General features: G+C 45.0%; 1 protein-coding gene across 6 annotated transcripts in view; it reads left to right on the forward strand.

The window, feature by feature from the left end:
* PLA2G4A (phospholipase A2 group IVA) overlaps nucleotides 1–25043 on the forward strand; it is a 118526-nt gene that overhangs the window by 28940 nt on the left and 64543 nt on the right. For 3 of the 6 annotated variants that reach the window (XM_068690664.1, XM_068690663.1, XM_068690661.1), the window contains exons 2-3: nucleotides 23194–23292; nucleotides 23453–23588. In XM_068690664.1, coding sequence (XP_068546765.1) covers nucleotides 23556–23588 — 33 coding nt within the window. In that variant the 5' untranslated portion in view covers nucleotides 23194–23292; nucleotides 23453–23555. Of the gene's footprint in view, nucleotides 1–4326; nucleotides 4559–9169; nucleotides 9312–23193; nucleotides 23293–23452; nucleotides 23589–25043 lie in introns of those variants that run through there. The other 3 variants (XM_068690662.1, XM_068690665.1, XM_068690660.1) reach the window with 3 other exon arrangements.

Here is a 25043-nt window from a genome sequence, read left to right on the forward strand (position 1 = left end):
ACTGTTAACCTAGCAAGAGGCATGCAGAGGTATGGAGTGGATTTACAGAGGAACATTTTCCCCCATGAGGACAGTCCAGCAGCAGCACAGCTTGCCCAGAGAGCTTGTGCTGTCTCCATCTTTGGAGGTTTTCAAGTCCTGACTGGCCCAAGCCCTGGGAAACCTGGCCTGCACCCAGAGCGACACTGCCTTTGAGCAGGAAGTTGGTCCAGAAAACTCCTGAGATCTCTGTCCAGCCTGAGTTACCCTATGATCCTATCATTTTATGAGGTCAGACGTTACAGATATAATAGCAGACAATTATGGAGACTAACTTCTTCCTTAATATGAAGGTTTCACCCAACATGTTGCACTTCAAGCTCTCAGAAGATATTTCAGGATCACAGCATTGTGTCTTAGGCCTGCTGTTATTTTAGCACATCATGTTTGTTTCCATAACTGCCACGGGTAACTTGGCCACAACCCGAGACAACCACCATGTAGGTGGGAGGAAGGACAGAAAGAAGGGGTCTGCCAAAGAACTGGACACCTGAGCAGAATTCACTGTGAATGCAATTTTTTCTCATTCACAGTGGAAAGTCCTCAAGAGCAATTAGTTACTTTTTAATTGATGGGGGGAAGCGGTTGTGTGCGGATGTGAGGGAGTGAGTACAGAGTGAAATGTGCGTAGAAGAAATTTCAGTTTTCCCCTGTGCTGACGAGTCTGATAAATTGCCTCAGAGAAGCAAACTGGAAAATCAGAGTGCGTTTATTCTGCCAAATATCAATGATAAGAGGCACTTGGATGGCTGCTGATGGTTGGGAGTCTGGCATTAGCCAGGAACCCACTTCAGATTATGCAGCTGATAAGCACATGGTTATTTTTCACTAGAGGCCATCTTAAAAGCAAGAGCTATTTTTTTTTTTTCCTATGGTGTTATATACAATGGATGAAATTATTTTTACCACAGAAAGAGAGATACTTTATCTTGGCAAGAGCAAACATCTCAGGTTATGCTCTTCATGGAGGCCTCAGGGAGGTGGAACAGGAGGTGATCCTCTGTTGAATAGCTGGAGTTTGTGAAACATGATCAAAGAGTAATTTTTTATTTATTTTTTTTCCCCAGTGCACTGTGAGCTGTTTGTGACTAAAAGAAAATTCCATGTTTGTGTTAAGCATCTGGCAAAATATCCCCTTTTGTGTCCTTCATTGCCTGTTTGTCCTGATATGTCCACTCTTGCTCTCAGTGGTTTTGCCTAAAGTTTTGTCTGGGCCCTGACGCTTGAGAGCAGCACACTAAAATGGCCTCTGTAATTTGTCATAGCTTCCCTTACAAGTCTGCTTCAGAAAAGCCCTTTGTCTGCTTCGTACTTCACAATGCCATTTTCCACAGCCTCTAATTGCCTCACCGCAGCTCATGGCTTGTTTCCACTGCGGACCACGCCAAGGACTGATCTGCCACTGTCGCGGAGAGGAGCTAAGGGGGTGGCTCTCGGTCAGAGGGCTTTGGCCGAAACACCTCCTGCCCGAGACAGGAACGCGGTGACATTGTCACCCTGCGGGGTACTGTGGAACCAATGGCAGCACAGGTAGTTGTTAGTGGGTTGATGGTCTGAAATGAAATGTAATCAAAAAGCCTTTCACATAAAAGAGAGTGGAAGGAGGTTTCCTAACTCAAGTCATTCAGACATTGGTTGACCCACCAACAGATTACATGGACACAGCAGGGTGAGTAATGGGCTGCAATGTGGGGGGTAGAGCAAGGGATTGGGGAAGGCATCTGTTCAGTTAGTTTGGTCACAGGAAAAAAAAATCATGAAATCCTACCCGTAATTTTCTTGAAGAAACAGGACGAACACCAAAAATAACTTTCATAATATCATAAGAAATAACAGGAACGTCATAATGTAAATGAAAGCTTTTCATTTTTTCTGTGTGCATCAAAAAGAGCAAAGAGGAATTTTTTTTTCTATCCCCATTAGTCAGCTCCTTATCAAGAGTCTGCGTTGCTTTCGTGGGCAGTGAAAAATCAGTTTTGCTACTCAGAACTACAGCAGAAATTTTTGATGGAAATCCTGCAGTTCCCCTATTTGTTGTTTTTGTGTGCATGTGCGTGTGTGTGTTTGCATTTGATATGTGTAGAAAAAAAAAGAAAAAAAAAAGAAAGAATATATCCAGAGACATACCCTGGCAGTAGTATTTTACATAAATTTAAAATGCTAGGAAGGAGAGTTGGAGATTGAGTCTGTTTGCAGACAACTGTTCCTTGGCAGAGCTCAGGGACGGGTAATCAAGCCTGCAAGCAACATGTGGGTTCACAGCAGTTTGCGTGTGAGCAGAGCAGGACACGTATCTGGAGTGATGGGTGCTTATGGTCACCTCTGAGACATGCACACCTTCTGGAAACCCTGCACTTCCAGCACTGCAGAGTGTGGTATGTGTCTTCAGCAATTCAGAATCAGAAAGTTTGGGCATTTAGCTAACAGGAAAGCTGCTCATGCCTTCAGCCTTGCCAACCAGGCAAAGGGAAGAAAGTAAATGCCTTGCTAAGAGGAATCACGTGTATGCTGTCCTAATTTCCACACATGCTAAGACCGTTACTGAGCTCTACTGACACATTTTGAAGTCTCCTTTCATACCAAAGGGTGAGTTGACAGTGATCTTCAGAGAGCAGTTGACGTGGAAGTCAAAAGGACTTGAATAATGACACCATAGTGGTTTTGCTTCCTTTTTCTGGCTAGTGTTCCCTCAAATAGGCATGATGAGGAAATGGGTGAAGAGGCTGTCCACATCAAATAAATGCTTTCTGAGCTGGCAGCCCTAGGTTTGCTTTCTAAACATAAACTTACCCTTCTTTGTGACAGCACTTACAGGACAGCACTTTCCTACCGTAATGCCTTTTTTACTTGCAAGATGAGACAGAAAACAAGGTTAAAAGGAATGGCCAGAGTTGCTCAGCTCTTGCAGTGCATCATAGCAGGAGACCAGTAAGATTATGGAGAAAATGAGGTTTCTGGCTTGCGTTGCTTTATACCAAGGAGTGGTTTGCTTTCCTCTAATTGTGGCTACCAGCTTACTACACATTTAGGAACCTTGTTAACTGAATGTGAATATTTGCCTCTCACTTGTGGGAGCCTAACCTTTGGTTTTCTGTGCTTTGAATCATCTAAGGCTTTTTTTTTTTTTTTTTTTTTTTTTTTTTTTTTTTTTTTTTAAGCCCCAGCAAATTCCATTAAATTCCATCATAAAGCTTAAAACTGGAAAGAGCTTGACATCAACATCAAAGAAAAATTTAACCTTGTTTTTTGGTGCCTAAAGAACTAGCTTGTTTGATATCTGTTATGTTGAGAGAGCTAGTTAAGGTTGAGCAACAGTTGAGGCTGATGCCTGTCAGGTTTTCCCATTGACTCAGTATGGAATCCACATCCCAAGTGGGATTTTTTTTTTTATAGCAATAATGCAGCAAATAATATAACACTTCCGTTTATAAATTTTCAGTTTGAATAAGGCACGATGGGGGTGTGTTTCAGACTAAAAAATTTAATAATGCTGAAGTGTGCGGAGGAGCAGTAGTCTGATGATGAGAGACAGCAATAGGAATGATTTCCGTGTGTGTTTGAGCTCAGAGGCTTTGTCTTTGTAAGCTTTAGACTGGTAAAGCAGTAACTTGAAACTCCAACTCTCCATTCCAGAGACTTCCTTCTCTGAGCTGGAGGATTTCGGTGAGGCCCAAGACACAGAGACCATGCAGACAGAGGGCAAGACCAGGTGCATAGCCACATGGGTTTGACAGGCAGGGGCTCTGGCGGTGCAGCCATAAGCATGTGTCCCCAACTGCTACTGCAGGCTCGTAGCACGGAGATTTAGGATGTTAGCTGCCTGTTCCCCATGCTACCCAGCTCGGTATCTGCAATGACAGTGTGGGTCAGTGGTCCCATTCTGGCAGCCTCCCACTGTGATGTCTTTTAATCTGATTCAGACAGATGGAAGGGAGAGGAAGCATCGCCTGGCCGCTGGTTGATTGGAGAGGAGATTGTGGTGGATGTCGTGTGGAACGAAGAGCGGCCATGCAGTCACCTGTGGGTCTGAGTGGCCCCTGGGCGTCCCACTGTGCTGGGCACCACAGCCAGGGACGCGAGGGGAGCACGGCATGTGCCACCATGAGTACCCACAGGCCGCAAGTTTCCATTTAGCCGCTGCTAGTAACTGCAATCTATTTTGCTTTTAAATTTGCTTTTATTTATGGACGTTGTCATCGTAGCTGCTCTCTCACCACGGCCTCAGCCCGGCGCCCCCTCACGGCTGCCCGCGGCCCCGGCCCGGCCGCGCTCCCCTCCGGGCAGCCTCCCCGTCGCCTCCCCAGCGGTCGTACCGGGACGGCGGTGCCAAAAGGGCGCTTTTTCCCCCAAAAACTACCGCGGCCGGCGCCGGACGCCTCCTTTTGGAGGCGGCGGTCAGCTGACGGCTGGCGCCTCCCCCGCCGCCCGGCTGAAAAGTGCCGCATGCCCACCGAGGGCAGCCGGTCCGGGCCGAGCCGAGCCGAACCGTGCAGCCGAGACCGCGGGACCGCGCGCAGCTGTAAGCCCTCGGCCGCCCGCTGCGGGGCCGGGCCGGGCGGGGGGTGCGCGCACGGCGGTCGGGGACAAAGGGGCGGCCCCGGCGGGCAGCGCTCGCAGGGCGGCCCGCGCGGGAGGGGAGGGGGATGGCGTGAGGCGGGGGTGGTGTGAGGTGCCAGCGGCGTCAGGTGCTGGCCGGCGCCGGGCGCCGCGTCTCGGGGTGGCGGCAGGGGCTGGGGCTGGGGCGCGGGCACCAACTTCGGCAAAGATCGCGGCGAACGCCGTGGCTTGTGCCAGCGCATGAAGCAATCCGTTTTGAAACGTATAGGGAAGTAAAGCAATATGCCTGTTAGGGAGAAACGTCACAAAATGTCTGCGACAGCAGCTCTAGTTTTGTGGCAAGTACGGGACGAAGCGCACCCAGGCGTGCTGCTGGCGGCTCGGGGCGCGCACCGGGAGGCTGCCGTCGCCGCTTGGACGGGACCGCGCCGTGCCGGTGGCGGTGCCGGAGGAGGGACGTGCCGGGGAGGTGCGGGCAGGACGGGGCCTCCTGCGCCTTGGTGCGTCCCGGTTCTTGCTGTGCTGGTTGGTTGATGGGTCAGCTCCGCGCTCAGCCTGACACCTTCGGAGAGAAAACGTGAACCTGAAACTGATGTGCTTGCTTTTTCCTCCTGCTAGGGGGGCAGTTTTGAATGTATGATGGGAAGTGTTCGTTGGCCGTTGTTGTCTTCCAAAATCTACTTCTTGTCCCCTTACGACCACCATTGGGCATTCTCTTGTGTTCCTCTAGCAGGGATATGCAACAAAAGAGGCATCAAAATACTTCTGCCACATAATTTAATCTCCTATTGCACGGCCAGTTAATCTGCAATGGAAAAATACCATTTTTGGCTCTCGGCAGCAGGTGCTATTCATGGTCAAATTTTTGTTTAAGTAGACAAAAAGGAAAAATTTCCAATCCTTTTGCTTCACTAAGGTCATGTACTTAATTTCACCTCAATGTGAATTAGTTTTATTTAGCAGAGTTACCATAAGGTGCCCCTCCTGTATTTGCATGATATTTTGAGTAGATTTTGCCCACTGGCCTAAAACAGCCAACGTAGGAAGTGCTGCAACCAGTCTGTTTGGGCTTCAGTGCACTTCAGTTTATAACACTTAGTGATTGAGGGGAAAAATGATGCATATGGAGTGAGCCCTGACCATTGCCTTCAGAGGTATCCCTGACGAGCTGCCGCGTGCACTTCGCAGGCCTTCCACGTGAGCTCCACTTGTTTCCTTGGCACATCTTCCCGACAGTACCCGTGGGCTGGATCCAGTGTGGCACAGCAGTGGCTCTCAAGGCACACATCACTGCAGGAGTAGTTGGAAGTGGCTCTGTTTGAAGACACTTGAATGGTACGCAGGTGCGTGGCAACCTGTGTGACTGTGCAGATCGGACATGGACAGCCATGGCTGTCCATGGCTGTCCATGTTAACTGAATGAAGCCCATTGACTGGCTTGGGCTGGAAGACATGGGGACAGACTTGTGTAGCACCCAGAGAAGTAGGTATCTCCCGCTTCTATCTAGAAGTTCAAGCAGATGAAAGCTGACTACAAAATACAAGAAAATACTTAGTTTCCCTCTTAGGCAGTAAGGAGCTGGAATCCACTTCCAGAGCAGGTGTCGTGCCACCATGTAGCTGGCCATGCCGTGGTGTGCACTGCTGATGCTTTCCAGTGCAGCAGGTTGGAGACATCTCAGAGCATGGCGCCAGCTGAGGGTTACTTCACGGAGTTGAGAGATGGGAGATCATGCTCAGATTTATTCCTTCCCTGATACAAAGCACTGATAGGGATCAAAGTCTTTGTATCCTTCAGGACAGTATCCAAACTTAAGGAGTGACCTTGAGGGAGCAAAACCTAATATTTGATTAAGTGTTTACTTCATATTGATGGGAAAGCCAACATTTTAGTGGTTATGCTAAAGACTGATGTCAAAAATATCTCTAGCTTATAGTCCAGAGATGGTTTAAACAACACAGTCAAGCATTTTCCTACAGTTCTGGTTCAGCTGGTGTTTAAGCTCCCAGGGGACCAGTCATGAGACACATGTTTAAAGTGAGTTTACAGACTGGCCAGTTGTTATTTCATTCTCTTTCTGACTGGGAACTTGTTGTAATCTTTGGAAGGGTTTCTTTTTGATTTCCTGGGCAGTGGCAGCAGAATGGGCTATCATCATGCTGAGAGGTGATGAACTCTGCCTCATGTGTGTTTCCCATTCCTCAGTGATATAACTGTGTCTTTCTCACTAGTCTGAAAAACAAATTCCAGAACCTGGCTTAGTAATGGAAATTATCTCATCGTGCCCTAGGTTATAATAATGTGATGTAGTAAGAGAACACTTTCAAAAGAACTTTTTTTTTTTTTTCTTCCTTAAAACTGGTATTCAGACTTTCCTGAGGGCTTTTGTTTGCTGTTTTACCTCAGAGAAATGATATGAATTTCCTGACCGTACCAATTTCCAGTAGCCTGTGTGTCAACGTCTAGAGCAGCATTACTCAGCCCATGATGCAGGGACAGGAGGTGGTCCCGAGGACATGAGACAGTGGTCCATGAAGCAGGAGCAAAGAAAGCACCAAGAAGCAATAAACCATTTTTTTTTCTCTTTCCTGTAAACAAATTTGTGGGGAAAGTAAAAGTAATTAATGACCAATTAAATGTGATCCTAATTTTTATGAGTGGAAAGATGAAGACATCTGGTAGCTAAATGGGGTGAATGCTGCCTCTGGTCTCTGTCTGAGTACAGTAGTCTCCTGTGCAGACTGCACAGCTCACGCACAAGCACTTGTCTTTTAGTTTGAGGAACAAGCTCCTTTTGAGTGAACGGTGGCATTGGCAGTGGTGCATGCTGGGGCTGAGGAAAAGGAATGCGTTGCTTCTTTCTCTCTTCTGAGAACAAAACTAGTTTGGCAGACATTTGTAGGCTTAACTACTAAATTAAACATTGCTCATTGTTAATTTTCACCACTTTAGGATGCTGAGAGCACACTTTCCAAAATATATGGTAGTCTGTTTGCAAACAAGAATCCTTGTCTCTCCACTGCCCCAGCTTCCACCCCTAAATAAACAGATTTGTGAAGAAGCATAGCATAACTCCCATATACACAACTTCGGACCTATATATGATTTGACTCTGTCATATTAGTGTTGTTTTTTTTTTTTTTTTTTTTTTTTTTTTGTGGTTATCTGATAATAAAGCCATCTAATTTAATCTTCTTTGATATTTATCTTGCTTTCTTTAAATGATCTGAGCAAAAAACAGTGAAACTTGTATTTCTTTTCCTATTAGTAATATCTAACACTCCTTAGTCTTAGCTGAGATCCACAGGCACAGATTATGAGAAGATCTGCTTGAACGTGCACTTACTGCAATAAGTAACAGTGACAGCCTCCAGAAGGTTGCATTTCAGAAGCCATGGGTGATGAACAAGGCTGATAAGTAGGATGGTGGGTGAGGTGGAGATGGAGGCGAGGAATGGTGAATACATTTGTAGGGGCTGTCGCGTCCCATACGGTTTGCTGCATTGGCCAACCTGCTGAAGAGAAAGATCTTGCTTTGGGAAAGCCTCGTCAGTTGGTGTGTGTTTGGTGGGGGTGTTTCTTCTTTTTTTTACCTGTGACCATGTCTGTCTCCAGGATATAGAGTGTAAACGGTGCTTAATTACTAGAACTGTTTTTCTGATGCATTTATCTTACTGCACTGTCAGTTGGACAGTAAAAATAAATGCCTCCAGGTAGAATATTTGTTTTAGCCTGTTCCAAAACCCATTAACGTCAGTGGGAAGGGAAAGCAAACAACACTCATGGGCAAATGTTGTACCAGACACAGAGACACTCTCTCTGCATCCCAAGCCATTGCTTTGCATGCTCTTTCAGAGACTGCTGTTGTATTCAGCATGCAAAAGTTTATCTGTATGCAAAATCAGCAGCTGCTACATCACATTGCAGTCCTGTTAGAAAAAAACACACAGAACTTAAAAGAGTTGTGGGGAGAAGGTGACTACATAGACCCTTGGAACTAATTAGAAATTTCCTGGATGTTACTCCTGGGTGCCATCTCTTAAAAATAGTCTGTAACGGAACTGTAAAAGAAAATGGCTTTTGAGGCACTTCTGCTCTTCAGTTTCATAGATAGGGATGCCTGCGTAAACGAACATCTGGAATAGTGATGCAATCTGGACCTAGACAATTTCAATAAAGCATGAATCAAGCCATTCTTACGTTGCTGTTTTCTTTGGATCATTTTTCCCTCCTAATCCAGAGAGAATTGATAATGAGTTTCTAACCATTAGACTAAGCACAGCACCCGTTTATCTTCTGATAAAGGCATGAATCTGCTGAGGTTTCGCAAGCAGAGTGTTTGCATCGTCTTGTTCTGTGAAGGAAATGCATTTCTTCTCGTAAGCAAACACCTTCAATGATCAGTGAAGGACAGTGCTAGTGGAAGGACTTGTCTAGGCAAATGGGAGCAGTAGCTGGTACAGCATTTAAGGGGAAGATTAAAGGAAGCAAATCCTCACTTTACTTCCGGTTTATTTTTATGGGTTTGTGCCGGTTCAGAGATAATACTTGCACACGTGTTTTTTTTACCAGGCAGTGTGAGGTTCCTGTAGGCAGCTGGCGGTGCCAGCAGCGCTGAAAAGCAGTTCTCCTCTAACTGCAAACACCTGCTTACACCTTGCATTTCTTGGGCATTCTCCACTTTGAAAATTGCGTGCTCACATAGACCTGCCTGGTAAGTGACTGATTAGGTTTGACTGTGACATACTTCTAAGAATTATTTTGGCTTTTCTACTTGAATTCCTTTTTTCTCCAAGAATCCCAAACTTATGAATCTTTTGTGTGGGGTAGTAAATACAGGTTTAATTTTGATAGGGCTATTTTTGATATAGGAAAAATAAAATAGCTTCATAATGGTCATTAAGTCAAATCTGAATAAGAATTATATATTAAAAAACAAACAAACAAACAAAAAACGAAAGCCATGACTCAGTTTTACCTTCTTAGATATTCCTCTCTCACAAATCTGCAGTGCTGTGGAAAAAAATTTCCCATTGTAACTATGGTGAATTGTACTAGGTGGTGTCTCAAAATGTGGCATGTGTATATTTATTATTTTTATTTGTTTTTGTTCCTTTTTGCTTATCTTCTGTGTGTTCCTGAGATTGTCTTGTAATTTAGGAACTGAAATAGTACAAGCAGGAAAAATGTTTGACATGGCTAAAGGGAAAGGAAAACAGATCTTGCTGCTTGTTTCACGTTGCTTCACGTTTGCTGGTGGAAGAAAGGAGGTTAGGGTGAAGCAAGCTTGGCTTCTCCCTCCAGTTCCTTCTTCTCTTTAAAATTTCTGTTTTGCATAGGTCTGCCTGTGATCAGTGATGACACTGGAAAGATCCTGCTGAAAGAGCAGGATAGGGCTGGCTAACATGCCTGTGTTCTTCACAGTGCAGATGGAAAGCTTGCCTCAAATTTCTCGTGTGCTAGAGCAGAGCAGAGTTCATTAGTGTAGGGGCCATCGCTCTTGTTGGCACCATTCAGTGTGTTAACTGATGGCTGGCGGAGGACTGGCTTGCTGAGGCGATCAGCTTCGGGGCAGACACGTTCTGTAGCGGAGTCGGGGATCGGACAGGTAGGGCTAATTTTTCTGGCACCAAGCTGCCAGGACCCGGCAGCCCTCGCGAAGGAGGTGAACGAGGCGACAATGAGGCGTAGGTGGAGCCAGCAGCGCCCCCTCCCCGGCCGTTCAAAAGCTGCCTCTAGGGACCAGGATGGGCAAACAGGGCGTGGCGCATCAGAAGGGAGTGGCATATCAGAAGGGCGTGGTGCAGCAGCACGGCAGTTTGTGCAGGCAGGGCGAGTAGGAAGGGCAGAGCATGCCCCCCCGCCCATACGAACACCTCCTCTAACAGCGGTCTACCACTAGCTCAGCTGCAATGGTCTCCACCAGGCACAGTGCTCTCCAGGAAGTCTGTTTACACCCAGACAGACTGCCCGCTCAAAACTGTGGCAGTTCAGGTCTCTGGGTGCAGGGAGTGCCTGAGCCTGTTGCTACCACCTGTGGGGGGCAAAGAGACTGTGTGTGTGAGGTGCGAGCAGGTGGACGACCTGGTCTGCCTCGTGGCAGAACTCAAGGAGAAGGTCGAGAGGTTGAGGGATATCAGGGAGAGTGAGTGGGAGAAAGACTTGTGGAGCAACTCCCTGTGCGGCCTGAAGGACAGGTACCGGGGTGAGACACCCCAAATGGGGGTGAACCCCCTGCCCTGTTGCTGTTGGGCCGAGGGAGGGGACCTAGGATTTGAGGAGGAATGGAAACAGGTCCCTGCTCAACACTGCAGGTGAGGCACCCCCCTACCAGCCCCACCTTCCCAGGTGCCCTTATGCAACAGGTTTGAGGCCCTGCAGCTTGAGAGACCGCTGCTGAGGAAGAGGTAGAAAGTCTACTCAGGAGCATGACCCTGACCCTACCCTTAGGGACGTCTGCTGCCTCCTGGGAGCGAGGGTCAGGGACATTGCCAGAAAGCTTCCCAACCTGGTTCGCCCCTCTGACCATTATCCTCTTTTAATAGTCTAGGCTGGCAGTGATGACACTGAAGAGAGAAGCCTGAAGACCATCAAACAGGACTTTAGGGGACTGGGACTGGCGCGGGAGTACAGGTGGTGTTTTCGTCCATCCCTACGGATGGCAGGGAGGGGTACGGAGAGGACACGGAATGCCCACCTGATAAACACATGGCTCAGAGGCTGGTGCCAACACAGAAATTTTTTTTTTTTGACCATGGGGCACTTTACTCAGCACCCGGCCTGATGGCCGCAGACGGGTCCTATCTCTAAGGATAGGATCCTAGGCCAGGAGCTGGCAGGGCTCATTGAGAGGGCTTTAAACTAGGTGAGAAGGGGGACGGGGCTGAAATAAGGCTTGTTAGAGCTGTGCCAGGGGGAACAATGGCAAGGCTGGGAGAGAAGGCAATGGCCCGACTGAAGTGCATCTACACTAATGCACGCAGCATGGGTAACAAACAGGAGGAGCTGGAAGCCATCGTGCGGCAGGCAGGCTACGACTTGGGTGCCATCATGGAAATGTGGTGGGATCACTCTCATGACTGCAGTGCTGCAATGTCTGGCTATAGGCTCTTCAGAAGGGACAGGCAGCATGGAAGGGATGGTGGTGTGGCTCTCTATATCAGAGAGAGTTTTGATGTCGTGGAACTTGAGGCTGGGAATGATAAGGTTGAGTCCCTATGGATTAGGATCAACGGGAAGGCCAACAAGGGAAGCATCCTGGTGGGGGTCTGTTACAGACCGCCGAACCAGGATGAGGAGACTGATGAGGAGTTCTACAGGCAGCTGACAAAAGTTGCGAAATCATCAGCGCTTGTTCTCGTGGGGGACTTCAACTTCCCAGACATATCCTGGAAGCACAACACAGCCCAGAGAAAGCAGTCTAGAAGGTTTCTGGAGAGCGTGGAAGATAGCTTCCTGACACAGCTGATTAGGGAGCCTACCAGGGGAGGTGCCCTGCTAGACCTTCTCTTCACAAACAGAGAAGGACTGGTGGAGGATGTGGTGGTTGGAAACTGTCTTGGGCAGAGTGAACATGAAATGGTAGAGTTCTTCATTCTTGGAGAAGCCAGGAAGGGGGCCAGTAAAACTGCTGTATTGGACTTCTGGAGGGCCAACTTTGAACTGTTCAAGACACTGGTTGGTAGAGTCCCTTGAGAGGTGGTTCTGAAGGGCAGAGGAGTCCAGGAAAGCTGGGCACTCCTCAAGAAGGAAATCTTAATGGCGCAGGAGTGGTCTGTCCCCACTTGCCCAAAGATGAGCTGGTGGGGAAGAAGACCGGCCTGGCTGAGCAGAGAATTGTGGCTTGAGCTTAGGAGGAAAAAGAGGGTTTACAATCCTTGGAAAAGAGGGCAGGCCACTCGGGAGGACTATAAGGATGTTGCGAGGCTGTGCAGGGACAAAATTAGAAAGGCCACAGCTCATCTGGAGCTCAATCTGGCTACTGCTGTCAAAGACAACAAAAAATGTTTTTAGAAATACATTAATGCAAAACAGAGGACTAAGGAGAATCTCCAGCCTTTACTGGATGTGGGGGGGGAACTTAGTTACAAAAGATCAAAAGATGCGGAAAAGGCGGAGGTGCTTGCTGCCTTCTTTGCCTCGGTCTTTAGAAGCAAAACCAGTTGCTCTGTGGATACCCAGTACCCTGAACCAGTAGAAGGGGATGGGGAGCAGACTGTCACCCTCACTATCCATGAGGAAATGGCTGGCGACCTGCTACAGCACTTGGATGTACGCAAGTTGATGGGGCCGGATGGGATCCACCGGAGGATACTGAGAGAACTGGCGGAGGAGCTGGCCAAGCCGCTTACCATTATTTATCAACAGTCCTGGCTATCGGGGGAGGTCCCAGTCGCCGGGCAGGTAGCAAATGTGACGCTCATCTACAAGAAGGGTCAGAGGGCAGACTTGGGAAACTATAGGCCTGTCAGTTTGACCTCAGTGCCAGGGAAACTCATGGAGCAGATTATCTTGAGTGTCATCAGGCAGCACTTACAGGGCAACCAGGCAATCAGGCCCAGTCAGCACAGGTTTATGAAAGGCAGGTCCTGCTTGACAAACCTGATCTCCTTCTATGACAAAGTGACGTGCTTGGTGGATGAGGGAAAAGCCGTGGATGTGGTCTACCTTGACTGCAGCAAGGCTTTTGACACCATTTCCCACAGCATTCTCCTCAAGAAACTGTCTGCTCGTGGCTTGGACTGGCGTACACTTTCTTGGATTAAAAACTGGCTGGATAGCTGGGCCCAAAGAGTCATGGTGAATGAAGCCAAATCCAGATGGAGGCCGGTCACTAGTGGCGTTCCCCAAGGCTCAGTACTGGAGCTGGTCCTCTTTAATATCTTTAATGGATGATCTGGATGAGGGGATTGAGTGCACCCTCAGTAAGTTCGCAGATGACACCAAGTTAGGTGCGTGTGTTGATCTGCTCGAGGGTAGGAAGGCTCTGCAGGAGCATCTGGATAGGCTGGACCCATGGGCTGAGGTCAACTGCATGAAGTTCAACAAGGCCAAGTGCCGGGTCCTGCATCTGGGGCGTAATAACCCCAAGCAGAGCTACAGGCTGGGAGGTAAGTGTTTGGAAAGCTGCCAGGCGGAGAAGGACCTGGGAGGATTGGTGGATAGTCGGCTGAATATGAGCCAGCAGTGTGCTCAGGTGGCCAAGAAGGCCAACGGCATCCTGGCTTGTATAAGAAGCAGTGTGGCCAGCAGGTCTAGGGAAGTGATTGTCCCCCTGTACTCAGCTCTGGTGAGGCCGCACCTTGAGTACTGTGTTCAGTTTTGGGCCCCTCGCTACAAGAAGGACATGGAGGTGCTTGAGAGAGTCCAGAGAAGGGCGACGAAGCTGGTGAGGGGCCTGGAGAACAAGTCCTATGAGGAGCAGCTAAGGGAGCTGGGATTGTTCAGCCTGGAGAAAAGGAGGCTCAGGGGTGACCTTATCGCTCTTTATAAGTACCTTAAAGGAGGCTGTAGCGAGGTGGGGGTTGGTCTGTTCTCCTACGTGCCTGGTGACAGGACCAGGGGGAACGGGCTTAAGTTGCACCAGGGGTGTTTTAGGTTGAATATTAGGAAAAACTTCTTTACTGAGAGGGTTGTTAGGCATTGGCTGCCCAGGGAAGTGGTGGAGTCACCATCCCTGGAGGTCTTTAAAAGATGTTTAGATGTTGAACTTAGCAATATGGTTTAGTGGAGGACTTGTTAGTGTTAGGTCAGAGATTGGACTCAATGATCTTGAGGTCTCTTCCAAGCTAGACAATTCCGTGATTCTGTGATATGATAATCCCTTTCCAAAAGGAGTGCTACCAGAACTGGTCTGGTTCGCCAGTGAAAGCTTTTTGCTTTTGCAAATTGACATTTCCTGACCAAAAACTATTGCTGAAAAGTACTTGAACAGCTCTGTTGTGTGCATTCCCCTGTGTTGTAGTATGTTGTAGTCATTTCCCTTTCAGCACAGCATGAGTCCATGAAGCAGTGTCTTAATGTGCTGAGGAAGTGTTTGAGCTGGTGGGGGAGGTACCAAGTCCTTGCTGGCTTAAGGAAAAGTTAAATTAAAAACTTAGGCAAGTTTGTAAGAGAGTAGTCATAGTTCATTCAAATTATATTGAACTTTCACCTACTGACCAATTTTTGATGCATCAGGAGAAACTTGGAAGTCCCTCTTGTGTCCCTGACTTTGCAATGCTGTTTTAACAAGAGAATACGTATATTTGGGGGTTTCTTCGTGAATTTGATTGCTCTCCATTTACTTTTTGAGTCATCTTTTGTGGCTTCTTAGTGAATTAGGCTGTATCACATTCCCGATGGCCACATTTAAGGTCTGGTTAGCTAGCAGTTAATGCTTTTTTGTTGGCTTTGTGCTTCTTGTTTTTTTTTTTTTGTGAAACCATTGCAGTAGCTAACCACTTAGTACTGGCAGAATCAAGACACAGTACAGATCAACATATCTTATGGTGGCTTATGATAGAAAAATGTTGAATAGTTATGTTAAATGAAAATATTATTTTTGTTTTTACTCATCTACAGAGCCTTAGTTGATAATGTTGTGCATCCATTAAGGGTGCCTTATAACCTTACATCACAGAGTGGTTTGGTTTGGAAGGGACCTTAAGGATGATCTGGTTCCAAGCCCCCTGCCATGGGCAGGGAAACCTCCTACTACATCAGGTTGCCCAAAGCCCCACCCAGCCTGCCCTTGTACACTCCCAGGGATGGGGGCATCCATGGCTTCTCTGGGCAACCTGTGCTGGTGCCTCAGCACCGCACCCTCCTAGCAAAGAATGTCTTCTGAATAGCTAATCTAAACCTATGCTCTTTTAGTTTAAAGACGTTACTCCTTGTCCTATCACTCCACTCCCTGAGGAAGAGTCCCTCCCCAGCTTTCCTGCAGCCCCTTTAGGTACTGTCAGGTCTCTGGAACCTTCTCTTTTGCAGGCAGAACAACCCCAGCTCCCTCAGCCTGACTTCATGGTGAGAGGTGAACTTTCTCCTCATCCTCTCAGGGTTTGGCTGTGTTGTTAATGGTAGCACTTGAGACAGGTGTCTAAAAGTGAAGCAAGCAAGGCCCAGTTGAAAATGTTCTTCCTAAATTAGCAGTAGGATTGCACTGAGCGCTGGTGGCAGTGGGGTGTCCTTGCTGTTCCTCTGAATGCGGTGGAAGTGGTGGAGCAGAAAAGCCAAGCCATTCTGAGCAGATGGGTGGCAGAGATGGTAAGTGACCAGGGTGGATCTTCAGAGACTATGGGAGACACCGTGGAGAAAGAGGAAGCTCGAGAAGGGGCAGAAGAAGCTGCCATTCCCTCACACAGTCGGCTGGGAGGAAGACACACAGCTCCTCCAGCCAGCTGGGGGAGCAGGGCTGCGGAGGAGTCTCCTTTCAATTCACACAGAAAATCAGAAGCCTGGATTAAACAGTTTCTTTGCACTCCTGATGTAACTTTGGCTTCAAACAAGTTGGTAACTCAGGAGATTTTTTGGTAACTGCTCAGATTTTGGGCTGAAGGTCTCTGCAGCTAGAGGCTTGACTGCATGGGGTTGGGCAGGCTTTGCCCCATGCTGTTTGGCTTTGTGTTACAGCTGTGTACCACATGTAGATCAATAAACAGGCGTTGATACATTTCTGTTTCAATCGGTTCCTTATAAAATTACTAATGTCTGAAAAAAGTGAAGAAATCTTTCACAGTATAAATTCACTGCCTTGTCTCTTCCCTTTAGAGAGCAGCATATGCGGTAGGGATGACTGTAACTGCCTTTTGTCTGTGCTCATGTATGAGACCTACATTTTATTACATACTCAAACCCAAGCTTGGCAACAATCATAAAATATTTCCGTATAAATTTTACTCACATTGTTTAAAAGATGCTGAAAAATGTCAACGTCAGAAGTTTTATTTATGACTACTTTTACTAGAAAGTCCTGATGAATTTCTGCAAGGGCTCACTCATCAGGCATTCTAACTACTTTGTCATGCTTTTAATATTATCACCAGCTAGACCAGAGGAAGTGCAGCACTATTGTCCCCTTTATTGTGGACAGTGGCCAGAGCTCATATTTTGAATAAATAGTCCAAAATCAGAGCATGGAAGTTGTAACACTGAGTCATGTTGCAGAGACGTGCTGAGCATTGGATGAGGAGAGGCACCTTTGTGAGCAATTCTGTCACCATCCCTGCGGTGCAAGCAGGGCAGCAGCTTAAAAAATCTTTGAAGGAAACGTTTGAATCATAGAATATCCTGAGTTGGAAGGGACCCATAAGGATCATGAAGTCCAACTCCTAGCACTGCACAGGTCTGCCCAAAATTTAGACCATGTGATTAAGTGCACAGTCCAATCGCTTTTTAAATTCAGACAGGCTTGGTGCAGTGACTACGTCCCTGGGGAGCCTGTTTGCCTAACTTTCAGCTAAGTTTGTTTTATTGCTGACATGTTTTACCTGAACAGAAGCCAGCTGTTAATTTCCCCATTTTTTTGCATATTTGAACTATTATTGTGGTTGTCCTATTGTGTGAAACCACTGCATAACTGTAACACAGAGGCATTTTCCTTTGCATTTGAAGCCTGAAAGCATTGGACAACTGTGCATGCATTGCAGTAGCTTTCCTCATCCCCCCGAAAGCAAAACATAAATACTTAGCAAAAAATACAAGGATAATTTCTTTTAGTTCATTTTTTTTTTTTGCTTCCCTGCTGTTAAACAGGGATGATTGAAACCAAAGAGGAAACAAAGGTGCAAAGATATGTAAGAACCAATCTGTCATTATTTTAATTTTAAGGCATTGTCCTGAAACATTTAGAAGTTGGATGACATCCCTGTTCTCACCAAGGCAGAGTGAAGGCTGAAGTATTTATTTGGAGTCTAAATCTAGTGCCCCATCTGTAAAATACTCAGCAGTAGTTAATGCCACAGTTCTAGAAAGACTTCCTTAAGGGTGGTTATGGAAACTTTTGCAAACTGTTCTCAGCCAACCCACTGAAAGTGGAAAAGTTGGGTAGTTTAGTGGTGTTTATTCCTTTTTACTTCTACCTAAGTTTTAAAAGAATATAGTCTACAGACACTGTCCTCTTTTTTTTTTTTTTTTTTTTTTTTAAGTGTTGCACTTCATATGCATCAATTGATTTTAGAACTTTTATATAAGTGTTTGCATTTTTGGCAACACTTTTAAAACTGACTGGTATTGAGTTTTCCCATTTCAGACAGCTGAAACATGCTAGGTAGTTGGAGCACCAACTATCTTGAGGCTGAAGAGAAAATGAATGTTCTCTGTTGCCTTAAGTTGGGCTTCCGAAAGTGAGAACACTCCTAAATCAACAGCTGTTGTATATTTAAAAATAAATAAATAAATTGTAGAGTAACTAAATCCCCAAATCCTAATGTACAGAAATGTGCATTTTAAATCATACTTGTTTAAACAGAAATGTGCATATAACATGGTCTGCATAGACAATCTTCTTAAAATGGTTTAAGCAATAGGTGAATTTGACTAGTGTATTGTAATTGTTTTTACTGGGAGTATACCCAAAGAATTCGTCCTTTTTTTGGAATTTGTGATTTCTCACATTCTTCTCTGTTTTTTGGCCTTCTTGCAGGAAAAACAAGATAGCTGGTTCCAGCATAAGGTCATAGGGAGTCTGACCTGTGCAGCGGTGGTTACTGATCTGTTTGCTTGTGGGTTTTTGATGAAGTTTGAAACCCTACCATCTACATTATCTGTCTTGTGGTTTGGATTTCTGTAGAAAAAGATTAACCAGTGATCTCTACCATTTTTAAAAAATATTCTTGGCATCCTTTAGCTGAACTTTTTAAATATTCATGGCTGATTGTTGTTGTTGTTATTGTTACTACTAGCACAATTTCAAGTAAAATGTGAAGCATTGGTGAAAAGTTACATAAAGGTGGTAAGGCAATCTTTCAGAATCTGAATTAATTCCTTAAGTATTTCTAGGAAGATACAGTTATGTTCCATCTTCTAAGTTCTGTGAGGTGGATATGCAGTGAAATCATGTATGATGACATAGCTTTTTTTGTAACCTCTTGTGAACCGTTGTAGTGAGTGTTTCTTGTTAACCCTTCCTTGCGTAAGCAATATAATTGTAGGATAAACCATTATGCACTGAATCAGTTGCCTCTTCCTTCAGGCCTGTAGTTAGTGTCCACGGTGAAAATGCAATACTTGGCTAGAAAGGAAATGTACTGGGAACTCCCGTGGCCAACGTGTAATAGGTGCCAGGTATGCAGGCAGAAATGCTTCCTGAATATTTGTTGGTAAGGTATTTGCCCGCATAATATAACAGAGTTCTTCTGTTGGACTAAGCCCAGCTTAATTATACTTATTATGGCAGCATGTCTGAATTTCCCCTGACTCACCAAGCCTCATCTCCTATGGCAGGAGGCTGCTGTAACATGGAGATTCCCAGGAGATGCTGGTCAGCTTGTACACAGAGTACTGGCCTGGTAACAGTGCAGTTTTCCTCACTTTTGTCCTCTGAAGTCCTCCAGCACTTGAAAAAGTGTAAATTTACCTCACCTCGTCTTCTGAAATGTTTTTGGAGTTTCAGTCCTGCTGGTGTGCTTTGAATCTTTTTTTCTTCTTCCATTGAGAAGAAATCCCATTGCTCTCAGCGCCACCTATAGCTTCAGCAATTGCTCACTGGCCAGGAGGTCATCTTTGCAAACGAGATTCATGATCCTTTCATCTGTTATGCTCTCTTTAGCAGGAAGTCAGATATGGTTTCCCAATCTTAAAATCTCCTCTCCAGTAATTTATACAGTGTCAACTTCCTTACCAGACTTAGCCCTCCAAAAATGTGGCAAAAAGGTCGAGCTTCTTGCTTTTCTGCTCAGAATCCTTCCCTCTACCCATGCTGTCTTAACAAGGCATGGGAAGAACAGTCATTATACATCAAAGCATATAATTTTTCACTTGTGTTGAAAATTGAGTGATGGATGTCCTACACAGAAGAAGAGGTAATCCTTGTTTCTTGTGTGGGAAGACCTCAATTGAGAAATAACATTACAGTGATTTTCCAGGATGCTTGGCAAAATCATGTAGAAGCAGTATTTGTTATTTCTATTGTACAATCACAGGATCTATCTGTAACCAAATAAAATTCTGTAATCTGATTTGATAAAAGTGGATGGTGACATTCATACCAAAACCTTGAGGCAATATTTAGGTTATTCTGGACCCTCTACTTTTATCATATTAATGACTACAAGTGAGTCACACTTACTATCTTTTAATTGTCATTGATTTTTAAAAGGAATTGGTGAACTTGGTATAAACAGTCTCCCTTTTATGATTTTCTTAACATCTCGAGGATTTAGTCTGATGGTGATATTTATAGTGTGTTGCACTTTATTCATTTTTGGAGTTTTTCCTGCTCAGTGACACTAACTATGGAGTAACCTCATACTCAGCACGGAACAGGAAAGCCTCATTATTCTTCATGTCTTTCTTTCATCCTTGACATATCCTGTGAAACCGTAAGGTATCTGTAAGCAGTGTTACTGGATCAACACTGAGAATTAAAACATTTCCAGTCATAATCCATGTGTGCATTAACTTCTTTTGGGGAATTGCTCTGCTTATCGTTTGTCTCTATAGTGGTTTCCCTTACCCTTTTCAGTTTGTCACCTCATGTGAACGTGGGATAAGATCAAAAAGTCTTGTTTTAAACAGAGAAATGCCTGTCCACTAACAGCTTGTTATTTTTGATGTCTGAAATTGTACCTAACAATTAGATACTTTGGGCTGACAAAGATAGTTAATTTCTGGGTGCGAGATTAGGAGTTTAGCAGAAAGCTCTCTCTATGTTACATGACCAAACTAAACAGTACTCTGTTCAAGATGCTATTTAACGTGGTGTTTTATAAATGTAATAATTTGGAAATGGGGCAATTGTTGGTAAAACATCAAGAAATACATCTTTAAACAGTCAGGCTAGCTTGTTTAATTTTGGTGCTACTGTATGAACTGACAGCTTTTAGGCGTGTGCTCTTGTAGAGCTGCAGCATGCCAGCTATTGGGCAGCCCTTTAGGAAGGAATTCTGTTGGCCCTGGGAACCGCACTGCTCAGGGGCAATGCGGCACCCACCCTTCGGGTCTGGTTAGAGGCTCATCTTTTTCTCAGTCCATCAAGGGCTGGCCTGCCACCAGCGTTACCTTGTGCTCTGCTCTTTGTATTTGCTTATGAAGTCTTTAATTAGCTGATGATTTTTCCATTAGACTTCTGTAGGATGAGTGGTGCGTAGGGGCAGTGTAATGTGAGATCATTGTGGTATCACAGCTTTATTTACTACAGATGTCTGAAGTAAACATTCTTTGGGACTTTCCTTGAGGCTTTTGATGAGCTTAATAGGTAGCTTCTCTTAGTGCCGTATTTTGGTTCAGGAAGAATTTAAATAGAGAAAGGAAGATCTTAAATAGAGAAACACACGACTGTGATTAGCCCAGATGCATCCTGACAGACCTTCAAGCCAAGAGCAGCATCATGACCAGGGCTGGGATTCATCGTCCCATGAGCTGGGGGTGTGTGGAGAACCAGAATGGTTGTGCTGTGGATCACATCAGGCTCTGCTTGCTTCATGGCTGCTTTTTTTTCCTCTTATTTAAAGCCTATGCTTGTTTATCCTAAAATGTTGCATGTGTGTTTTTGATGGTCACTAATTATGCCATTGCATATTTGTCTGCCAGCATGACACTTGCCTCATGCAACATGGAGGACAGATGTTGCTCGGGAATTCATTACGGCTCTGTAGTCAAAGAGCCTGTTGTTTGCAGGATCACAAATGTATTTCCTGCAGATGTTGAAATAAATGAGGCAGGGGGTTATAGGAAGAGCATGGATGATCTCAGTCGAGCAGAGGAGTGACCGGCTGGAGACCTCAATGCCTGCCTCCAGGCTGCTGGGCACCATAACTCGGCCCAGCCTTCTGCCTGGGCCTGGCCCACTCTCTACGTCCCTCAGGAAGTCCCTCAGGTGGGACAGCAGGCTGGTAGCATGGCCGTGTACTTACAGCACCACACACCTGTTCTCAATCCGCTCCTAGGTTGTTTCCTCCGTGCTACAGTGACTGGATAGGCCTCACTGTTCCCTTTGCTCGGTGGCCTTCGAAGTTTGCAAAACGTCCTAACTACCGCAGTGGCCGAGCTTGTTTACCAACACTCCCCAGTGTCCTTCTTTAAGTGGGATGAAAGGCAAAATAAAGGAAGGTGTATGTAGCAAATCAACTATGCAACATGTATGCAAACACAGCGCTGCTTCCCTCCCACCTGTCTGTTTATAGCACTGCTGAATTTGGTTGATTAATTTTTAATAAATATAAGTCTTTGCAGTTGTTATTAGAATAGGGTTAATAAAGTGTTGTAAGTAGGGTTGTTGCAGTGTTTCTTATTCAGACTTCCTTAGATTAAAATAAATAAGTAAATAAAATCAGGGTAATTTCTAGCCTCAAGCTATTGTTAGGGCTGACAGGATCAAAGAAGGGATGCAGTGTGTTCTAGTGAGCATGGTGATAAAAATCTTTTATGGGAAGGTGTGCATGTAGTTGCTTGAGTGAGTTTTTGGGAAATAACGTAAATCACCGTTCAGGGCTTATTCTGTCCTTCAAAAATGGGTGAAGAGGCAACATTTGCCTCACAGAATGCTTTTTGCTTTTCAGCCTGAGGCTTGTGCTGGTGGCGCAGGTGTGACTGTGGTCTACGGGAATCTGAGAACCAGTCCTGGCCAGCAGTTATTATCATTGTTATTATTATTTCTTAAGAGATAGAGAAAGGAAAAACATTTCATAATGTATTTTACTTTGATGGTTGAAAGAAAATCTGAAGCGTAAGGCCTTGGGTAGTCCACTTTCAATAGAAATCCTCACAAAATCTTCAGAAGATTGTGGCCTATGGAAAACCTGTTTAAATCCTGCAAGGTGGTGGGCAGTTTGCCCAGCAAAACCTCCTGTGGATCTCTGTAGGCAGCTGGGATGCCTGGGGGCGTTATCTACATGTACAGCTCTAGCTGGAATTTCCTCTCCAGGTTTACAGAGGGCACTGTTGCTGCTAGTTTATTGATGAATGGAAAGCTGACTAATAACTCCCCTGTGCTGGTGCTGCTGAGATAGTAGAGTTTGTTTTCCATTACAATTTTCGGTGCAGTTAGGTGCAACTTTGTGAATTTTTCATTTGAGGAAAAAGCGTGGAAAGCGAAGGTGGTGTTAAAAGCTGCACCCTCCATGACCATCGCCATGGAGGGCTGCAGTTGTCCGATGCAAGCTGCCGACTCTCATGCTAGAGTTGAGTTCTAAATTTCACAGCTTCTGGTGTGAATGTAGAATGTATCCTTGTGTAGTGAGGAAGACACAAAAAGAGGAGCCTCATCTCTGGTCTGTCTTGACCATGTGAACACCTTCATGTAGAGGCAAGCTCCAGGAGTCAAGAATTTGTCACTACAGTAAAAAGTGTATTACCTAAGCAGTGATTTAGTTAGTTCCATGCATTACAATGAACATATACATATGAATACACCTATTGTATACATGAAATTGCTTTATTCTTTTCTTTATCTGTAGAGGTGCTGGAAGCACTTGGATGATTGGAATTGAAGATACTTTGTTTGTACTGTTACACTGAGTCAGAAGAAATAAGCACAAGACATTTCTGTAGTTCAGGCAAGTAAATATTTCTACCTCAGTAGCTTATATGAAAATAAAGTTTTGCTTAACAAATGAATTGTGGGAACATTTTAAATGGATGAACTTGTTTGTTCTGTTACAAAATACAGTTTAAAAGGAACACAGGAATTTTACCTTTTTTTTCATTATTTAATAGTTAAAGGATCTGTCATACTGACCTCTGAATAACTGAGAAGCCTCTTCAGTGTGGAATTGAACTAGACATTTGACAGTTGTATTGAATAAAAATTGAGACAAAAATGTCCTTCATAGATCCTTATCAACACATCGTGGTAAGTAGCTATATGTCTTCTACTTATAGTTTCTCGTGTATTGTCTTGTATCATGTATTCTTTTATAAGTTATTCTAATAATCACACAGAACTAGAGTTATTGTGAATTCCTTTAAGTAAAGTTAAGTGTGGTTAGAGCAAACTTACGAAGAAATTTATTTGAATGAGATTTGAAAGAAACTCAACTTTTCAAAAACAGGTAATGACTTTGAGTTGTTCTTGTATAAATCACAACAGAATACAGGCTTCTAACTTAACGTAATGAGGGTATTGTTTTAAGGGAATTGCCTGTTTGAAGTATTTCATTAAGTGCCTGTATTTGACTAGTTTATCATACAAGTTTATTACACACTGTTAGTCAGTAGCCTACAAAAGTAACATTATGCTGCTACTTGCTTTCTCCCTTCCGATACAGTTTTTCTATACAATTTTATGAATTTATGGTTCTCCCTTCTCATCAGTATGGGTGGAGGGATGAATTGGCAAATTTAGATACACTGTTTTTAAACCAGTGTCTATCAATGATGTTGATTCAAAGAGAATCTTCGACATACAGCCTGTAAACTCTAGGTAAAGATCAGTGAGAAGATCTGTGCCGCTCAACAACGCATTGGTGCCAAAGTGCTCCCTCCTTCCCACTGCCTTGCAATGGCCCTCCTGCATCCCCTGTACCAGCTCTGAAGTGCAGCTGATCTGAGTGAGCTCACTGACTTTGCTGAACTGAGAGAAAACCAGTTTGAGGCAGAAGATGAGATAGGTGCTGTCAGAGCTGGCCCAAGCAAAGGGCAGAACCACATGAACACAAGCTGTATGAGTGGAGAAGTAGGGGGCAAAGCAAGGAGAAGGAAAATGGGAACAAAACTGCCTGTTGTGTGGTGGCAAGCCAGCAGGATGGGTCGGTCAGCAGCTTGCTGAACATGGTGGCTGCAGTGTGCTCTCGCATATCTCTGCTTGAATGACTTTCTAAAGTAGGCACTGAAATCACAATTTCTATCAAAACTGAAATCTCAAAACAAGCTGATTGTGTTCCTATGAGCTACTTTTCGTAACTGTCCCAGAATCTCATGGCAGGAAAAGTGATACATACTCAAAGATAGTTACCATATACTTGCCGTAATGTTGAACATTGCTAAAAATATAGTGTGTGCTTCCTTGACATGATCTCTTATCAATAATGTGGTTTCCACCCCACGCAGTCACATCCTTTATGTGAGTTTGCAGCCTACAGATGTCAAACTTGTGTTTTACTCCCTATGCAGTTCTGTGAATGCTGCTGTAAAGACAAGTTTCATGTTGATGTCTCTATTTACAAGTGTTTAAAACAATATGCTAACATATTCCTTTCACTATCAGTGCCCTCTCCTGGATGGAATATTTGGTTTGCTGTGTACCTTTATGAAAGCGGTCTCAGATGCATTCACTCATTTCATTGACTCATTCACACAAAATACCTCT

Source organism: Anas acuta, chromosome 8 (genome assembly GCF_963932015.1).
Source record: "Anas acuta chromosome 8, bAnaAcu1.1, whole genome shotgun sequence".
Lineage (NCBI taxonomy): Eukaryota > Metazoa > Chordata > Aves > Anseriformes > Anatidae > Anas > Anas acuta.